The 7,745-nt window shown below is 50.8% G+C and overlaps 1 protein-coding gene and 1 long non-coding RNA gene across 2 annotated transcripts in view; one reads left to right on the top strand and one right to left on the bottom strand.

Annotated features, from left to right (window-relative positions):
* The first annotated feature begins 286 nt into the window (after nucleotides 1-286).
* On the top strand, nucleotides 287-2,209 carry LOC140428596 (transcription factor Sox-12-like). The gene is made up of 2 exons (XM_072515242.1): nucleotides 287-1,166; nucleotides 1,652-2,209. Coding segments are annotated over exons 1-2 (735 nt in total). The 5' UTR covers nucleotides 287-432; the 3' UTR covers nucleotides 1,653-2,209.
* A 1,860-nt stretch (nucleotides 2,210-4,069) lies between these two features.
* The window catches only part of LOC140428594 (uncharacterized), a 131,159-nt gene continuing 127,483 nt past the window's right edge, over nucleotides 4,070-7,745 (bottom strand). The window contains exon 3 of the long non-coding RNA XR_011948818.1: nucleotides 4,070-4,279. This is a non-coding gene — a long non-coding RNA (uncharacterized lncRNA). The remainder of the gene's footprint in view (nucleotides 4,280-7,745) is intronic.

The following is a 7,745-nucleotide window of genomic DNA, read 5'->3' as shown; positions in this document are numbered from 1 at the left end:
CTCTCCTCTCCTCCCCCTCTATCTCTCTTCCCTCTCCCTCCCCCTCTATCTCTCTCCCTCCCTCTCTATCTCTCCCTCCCCTCTATCTCGCTCCCTCCCCTCTATCTCTCCCTCCTCCCCCTCTCTCTCCTCCCCCTCTGCCTCTCTCCCTCCCTCTATCTCTCCCTCCTCCCCTCTATCTCTCCCTCCTCCCCCTCTCTCTCCTCCCCCCTGTCTCTCTCCCTCCTCCCCCTCTGTCTCTCTCCCTCCCTCTATCTCTCTCTCCCCCCCCCCCCCCAAGTCCCTCCCTCCCTCTATCTCTCTCCCTCCCCTTCTGTCTCTCTCCCTCCCTCTATCTCTCTCCCTCCCCTTCTGTCTCTCTCCCTCCCTCTATCTCTCTCCCTCCTCCCCCTCTATCTCTCTCTCTCTCTCTGTCTGAGAAACTTTGCCAGGATGGTTGCTGAAGACTCCAGCGATGCAGAGCCGGGCATGACAGAGCCCCTGCGCCTGAGTGCCGAGCCAGGCTGGTGCAAAACGGCCAGCGGGCACATCAAGAGGCCGATGAACGCGTTCATGGTGTGGTCCCAGATCGAGAGGAGGAAGATCATGGAGCAGTCCCCGGACATGCACAACGCCGAGATCTCCAAGCGGCTGGGCAAGCGCTGGAAGGCGCTGCAGGAGCCGGAGAAGATGCCCTTCATCCGGGAGGCGGAGAGGCTGCGGCTGAAGCACATGGCCGACTACCCGGACTACAAGTACCGGCCCAGGAAGAAGGGCAAGAGCGGAGCGATGGTCAAGGCGCTGAGCAGGAAGGCGGCCTCGGCCAGGAAGAGCGTGGGCAGCAGGGCGCACAGGGTCCGGGGCTGCCCCCTGGCCAAGCCGGCCTGCAGGGCGGAGGGGGGCGCCCCGGGCCGGAGCGGAGAGCCCCCCGAGCCAGCCCTCACCCCCAGCCAGCCACCCCCCTCCACCAGGTCGCTGGCCTCCTCCTCCTCCTCCTCTTCCTCCTCCTCCTCGGACGAAGAGCTGGAGGACGAGATCCTGGACATCATCTCCGGCTCCAACTTTGAGAACCTCGCCCTGGGCTCGCTGGACAGGGATGTGGAAAACTCCCTTTCGAACTGTGCCTCCCACTTCGACTTCCCAGACTATTGCACCCCAGAAGTGAACGAAATGATATCTGGAGACTGGTTAGTGTCCAGCGTGTCTGATATGGTCTTTACTTATTAAAGCAGGGAACTCCCTTTCCAAAAAAAAGAAAAGTTTGTTTTAATATATATATATATATCATTTACTCCCTCCCAAAGTGAACTCAGCTACAAGGAGGATTTGAACCAGCACTTCCCAATGTGGCTGGGTCTGTATTTTTCTAGACTTCCATTCTAACCACAGCATCAGTGGAGCATCTGGGGGGGGGGGTTGAATGACAATTTTAAAAAAAATTAGCCAAGTCATTTTAAAAATGCCACCACTTCTCCCAAAGTAAGTTAAACAGGCATCTTTTAACTGTACCATATTCTGGATGTATCCTTTTACGCAATAACATTGAGCCGTGGCCAATCTATGGGATGTGCACCAGCCTTCTGCTGTCTGGGGCATTTTTTATATATATATATATATGTGTGTATGAAATATTTGTCCCTTATTGGATTTGAGTATTGTTCTGGAATTACAGAGGCAGCTTTGTCCCAACACTGTGCATTCGCCCGGGCTCCACAGCAGGATTTTGGAAAAGACAATTGTTTTGTGGATTTGTGCAGATTCGGGACACAGCAGCGTGGAACTACAATCTCACACTTCAGCAAGTTCAAACTGATGCGAGGACAGCTTTGAAAAGCACTGGCCTCCTGCACATCTCCCTTTGAACCGGAGTCGTCTCCCGGGAATCCGGGCTTGGGGATAACAGGCGTGTGGTGTGTGGGGCCAGGCAGCAGCTTCCTGGAGAGCATTACAGCGTGGCAGCTGGAGTGAATGGAGAGCTTCCTCCAGGTCCTAGCGAGCAGTCTCTCTCTTTCTCGCTCCAGTCAATCCCTGAGGAGGGGAGGAAGGGGGCTTGGGGGCAGGACATTAAGGTAATCGACAAGGGGAAGGAAGGCTTCAGTACACATAGCAGCTGGAGCCTCCAGCTTTCACACACTGTGGTGGACATTTAGCGTCTCAGCTGAATGTTCATTGTTTTGAATTTGTCACTCATTCCAGTGTCACAGTGTTGTATCACTATGTATACCCTGGGTTAGGGAGGAGGGGGGGGGTTGTCTACTTCTGGGGTGGGTGTGTGGGTGGTGAGGTGAGTGGGTGGTGGGGTGAGTGAGGGGTGAGTTGGTGATTGAGGGGTGAGGTGGGTGGGTGTGTGAGGGGTTTTTGAGTGAGTGCTGGGGTGGGAGTGAGTGAGTGCGGGGGTGGGTGTGTGGGTGAGTGGTGAGTGAGGGGTGGTGTGAGTGAGTGGTGAAGTGGTTGAATGAGTGCGGGGGTGAGGTGGGTGTGAGGGTGAGTGAGTGTGGGGGTGGGGTGAGTGAGGGGTGGGGTGGGCGTGTGAGGGGTGGGTGTGAGGGTGAGTGAGTGTGGGGGTGGGGTGAGGGGTGGGTGTGTGGGTGAGTGGTGAGGTGAGTGAGGGGTGGGATGAGTGAGTGCGGGGGTGGGGTTAGTGAGGGGTGGGGTGGGAGTGTGAGGGGTGGGTGAGTGCGGGAGTGGGTGTGTGAGTGCAGGGGTGTGAGTGGTGAGTGAGGGGTGGGGTATGTGAGGAGTGTGGGTGGGTGAGTGTGGCGGTGGGTGTGAGTGGTGAGGTGAGTGAGGGGTGGGGAATGTGAGGAGTGTGTGTGTGGGTGAATGAATGTGGCGGTGGGTGTGAGTGGTGAGGTGAGTGAGGGGTGGGGAATGTGAGGAGTGTGTGTGTGGGTGAATGAGTGTGGCGGTGGGTGTGAGTGAGGGGTGGGGTATGTGAGGAGTGTGTGTGGGTGAATGGGTGTGGGTGGTGAGGTGGATGCACAGAAGGGGAAGGAATTGGATCTGTCATACAGAAAATCGTACAAATTTGTACCAGATGTGAGGTGGGGCGGGGTAGGCGGTCGGAAACCCAACTTTTGAAATCAAAAACGTTCGATCAGGCAACTGAAATTTGTCGTCCTGACTATTTGTCTGGGCAAACCAGATCTCCTCCAATCAGAAGGCTAAATTTCCATGTGGATGCTCCCAGGTCACATTTAGGTTGCATTAGGCTGTGGGATAGGATTAAACCATTCTCAGTGAGGGGGCGGGGATGGGTCTTGACTGAATTTCTATAACCAGGGAGTGGCAAAGGGCAGTACCCATAATCCACAACCCCCCCGTCCTGGGCTCTCTGGTACCTCCACAGCCCTGCCTCCCTTACCCTTTCCTAATGTTCACTTTGCCTTCACTTTGAAAGACAAGTAAGTACAAGGTGGTGACTGAGCACTGTGGCGTCACCACCTTGTGTTTATAATTCTATTTGGTTCGAGTATTTGAGGACAAAGAGACAAGATGCACAAGTGAATGGGGAACAGTGTGTAGATTCTGTTACGTTGGTGTTACTGTTCTGATGGTAGTATTCCATGATTTGTTTACCACAATGCATGTTTGGAGGGGGGACAAGAGGGGCTGTCAGAGAATTGAGAGGTACGTTTAAAAGTATTCGCTCATTTGCTGTTTCCAGGCTGATTGCACGATACATTAACCCTTTGAGAGCAGCAGCACTCTGCCGTTTCGGTGAAAAGTGAATATATTATGAAGGTGAATTCTATGAGTCCTGTAATTTTGAAGTGAATGGAATGTCTCAACATGTGTTGACTGAGTGCCAGACCCATCTGCCATTCAACCCACATTCTGATCCCCTCCTTAAACAATCACCCCACGTAGGGAGTTTCAGTGCTGCGCTACAGTGAGGGATTCGCACTAAATGCCAGAAACCTTCTATGCTGCAAACACAATATTTTGTGCTTTCTTGGAACAGGAATAGGCCATTGAGTCACTCGAGCCCTCTCCGCCATTCAATTATATCCTGGCTATTCTGAACCTCTAAACTATTTACTCCCCTTTGCTAAATATCACTTAATACGCCTACCCACCAAAATCCCCAGTGTTTGTGTCGCAAAAATGTACTTTATTCGTAAAACATCTGAAAGAACATTACAAACATTACAAAATGACCGTCCCAGAAAGTACAATAATATTCAGGTTTTCTACATGGAGTGTGTTGCTCCCTCAAGTGGTGTTCAGCGATCAAAGGGTTAACACGCACCAGCGGGATAAAGTTGGGGAACTGAAAGTGCCTCCTCTTGCCTCCACCCTGCATTGAGAGATATTAAGGTCATTGTAGACTGTGTAGACCGACAGGACATGAGTTAATGGTAGTGCATTAATGTAAATATTTGTCATAGATTTATTTTCAGAGATTTATAACTGTACATTTGGTTAAATTATTAAATTTTTTTGCAATTTTCTGTTACCTGTGCAAAGAATGTTTTAATTATGGAAATTAAGTCATTAATATTAAAATGTTTACATCACTGACCAGTTTTGCGTCCGCCACTCATCTGTGCCAGCACATGGCTCAAAATAAACAATAACGCGTCAGGATGAAAGACCTGAAACTCTTATCACCCCTTTCATAACCACAGGATGTCCCAAGGCACTTTAGAACCAATCAATGTACTTTTTGAAATGTTGTCATGTAGGAAGCGTGACAGCCAATTAGGGCGCAGAAAGTTCCCCCAGACAGCGACGTGTTAATGATCATCGATTTTCCTTAGCGATTCTGTCGTCAAGGGATGGTCAAACCTGCATTGAACCAGTGACTGCATGAGTCTGCCAGGTTGATGGGATCATTCTGTGCATAGTTAGCACCAAATAAAAACAATGCTGAAACAGCACGGTAGCCCAGTGGTTAGCACAGTTGCTTCACAGTGCCAGGGACCTGGGTTCGATCCCCGGCTTGGGTCACTGTCTGGGCGGAGTCTGCACGCTCTCCCCGTGTCTGCGTGGGTTTCCTCCGGGTGCTCCGGTTTCCTCCCACAAGTCCCGAAAGACGTGGATTGGACATTCTGAATTCTCCCTCTGTGCACCCGAACAGGCGCCAAAATGTGGCGACTAGGGGATTTTCTCAGTCACTTCATTGCAGTATTAAAATAAGCCTACTTGTGACACTAATAAAGATTATTAAAAAAGCAATTTTGGGGTAGAAGGGGAGAGGGGTTTCTGTGATGGACAGTACTGACTTTTGACACAATTGTTCCCAGCCACCTCCAACATCTCTCCAGCTGGGTGGGACTATTCGTGCCTGGTTGCATTATCATCTATCTAGTTTTAGTAGGGTTGCCAACTGAGATTAAATGTGGCAGCACGGTGGCACAGTGGTTAGCACTGCTGCCTCACAGCTCCAGGGTCCCGGGTTCAATTCTGGCCTCGGGTGACTGTGTGGAGTTTGCACTTTCTCCCCATGTCTGTGTGGGTTTCCTCCGGGTGCTCCAGTTTCCTCCCACAGTCCAAAGATGCGGCTTTTCACAGTAACTTCATTGAAGCCTACTTGTGACAATAAACAGTTATTATTATTATGTGCGGGTTAGGTGGATTGGCCATGTTAAATTGCCCCTGAGAGTTCAAAAGGTTAGCTGGGGTTACTGGGTTACAGGGATAGGGTGGAGGCGTGGGCTTAAGTAGTGTGCACTTTCCAAGAGTCAGTGCAGACTCGATGGGCCGAATGGCTTCCTTCTGCACAGTAAATTCTATAATTCTGATACCTCCCAGTCATCGCTAGCCGCACACTGTGGTTTTGAATGTGGTTAAGGTTCCTCCCACAGGATCCTCAACTCTCATATGTGTCTCTGAGTAGCTGATAATGTACACCAACAGACTAACCCTGGTACCTCATCTCAGCTGATGGGCTAAAGTCAGTGAGGGTATCATCAGCTTGGTCTAGTGTCGATAGGGGACATCCCGAAGTGGGGCTACGGGGATAGGGTGGGGGATTCAGCCTAGGTAGGTTTTTCTTTCAGAGGGTCGGTGCAGACTCGACGGGCTGAATGGCCTCCTTCTGCATTGCAGGCATTCGCTATGAATGGTGACCATGGAACTATCATCGATTGTTGTAAAAACCCACCTGGTTCACTAATGTCCTTTAGGGGAGAAATCCTCCGTCCTTACCTGGTCTGGCCTACATGTGACTCCAGACTCTTCACTGCCCTCTGACAAGGCCAAACAAGCCAGTCAGTTCAAGGGTAATTAAGGATGGGTAACAAATGCTGGCACTGCCAGTGATGCCCCTACCCCTTGAAAGAATTCAAAAATACATGGAGCTTACAGCACAGAAAGGACAATTTGGCTTAGAGTAGGAAATGGGAAAGGCTATCCAGCACTTTGGGTATGTCCATAATTCAAATAGATCATGATTAATATTGACCTCAACCACATTTACCCTCCTCTGGTTCATTTCCTTTGATAGCCTCATAAACAAACTGGCGATCCCGTTCTTGAAAGCATCCATTAATCCCCGGCGTCTCGTGGCCTTTTTATTTGAGGAGGAGGTTCCAGATTGCTGTGCCCTTGAGCGAGGGAATACCTCATGACTTCCCTCCTCAGTGGCTTGCCTCTAACTTTCAGATTATGGTCTCTCTTCAGACCAAAACCAGATCGGTGCGTTTTGTCAATTTGGTCAACGACGGTAGCACTGCAGCCTCACGGCGCCGAGGTCCCGGGTTCGATCCCGGCCCCGGGTCACTGTCCGTGTGGAGTTTGCACATTCTCCCCGTGTCTGCGTGGGTCTCACCCCCAAAACCCAAAGAGGTGCAGGTCAGGTGGATTGGCCACGCTAAATTGCCCCTTAATTGGGCACTCTGAATTTAAAAAAAAAAAATTTAGTCAACGACTTCTTACTGATTTCAATATTTCTATTGAAGCATTGCTTGGAAAATTTAAATTTCCACATTTTACTCCCAACAGTGCAGCCTAATGCTTAAGAACCACACAGGGTTAAACCTGGCATCTGTTTTCCATGGAGTGATAGTGCGATGCTTTCACATCTCTTTGCAAGCTGAAGGTGGATGTGCTGCATGCACAGATCAATATGGGCCTCTAGTGGCAAGAACCTGACACTGCAGTGATACAAGACCATTTGTGAGAGGAGTAAGTCCCTCCGAGCCTGTTCTGCCATTCAATAAGGTCCTGGCACATCTCCCGCCTCAACTCCCCTTTCCTGCCCCATCACCTTGCCACACGATTCCCTTTGAATCCAAAACTCTATTGATCTCATATGCTGATTGGTTTAGCAACCACAGCCGTCTGGGGTAGTGCATTCCAAATATTCAGAGCCCTTTGATCTCTCAGCTCAGTCATAGAATTTACAGTGCAGAAGGAGGCCATTCGGCCCATCGAGTCTGCACCGGCTCTTGGAAAGAGCACCCTACCCAAGGTCAACACTTCCACCCTATCCCCATAACCCAGTAACCCCACCCAACACTAAGGGCAATTTTGGACACTAAGGGCAATTTATCATGGCCAATCCACCTAACCTGCACATCTTTGGACTGTGGGAGGAAACCGGAGCACCCGGAGGAAACCCACGCACACACGGGGAGGATGTGCAGACTCCGCACAGACAGTGACCCAAGCCGGAATCGAACCTGGGACCCTGGAGCTGTGAAGCAATTGTGCTATCCACAAGGCTACCGTGCTGCCCCACAAGGCTACCGTCCTGGATAGCTGACCCCTCATTCTGAGGTTGTGACCCCTAGTTCCAGACTCTCTAGCCAGGGCCAACG

This window comes from Scyliorhinus torazame, chromosome 8 (genome assembly GCF_047496885.1).
Source record: "Scyliorhinus torazame isolate Kashiwa2021f chromosome 8, sScyTor2.1, whole genome shotgun sequence".
NCBI lineage: Eukaryota > Metazoa > Chordata > Chondrichthyes > Carcharhiniformes > Scyliorhinidae > Scyliorhinus > Scyliorhinus torazame.
The sequence above is the reverse complement of the archived record's forward strand: the minus strand, read 5'-3'. Positions and strand labels throughout refer to the sequence as shown.

What these genes read in the sequence shown, in the direction of transcription:
- LOC140428596 (XM_072515242.1), top strand. Translation starts at nt 433, where the DNA reads ATGGTTGCTGAAGACTCCAGCGATGCAGAGCCGGGCATGACAGAGCCC.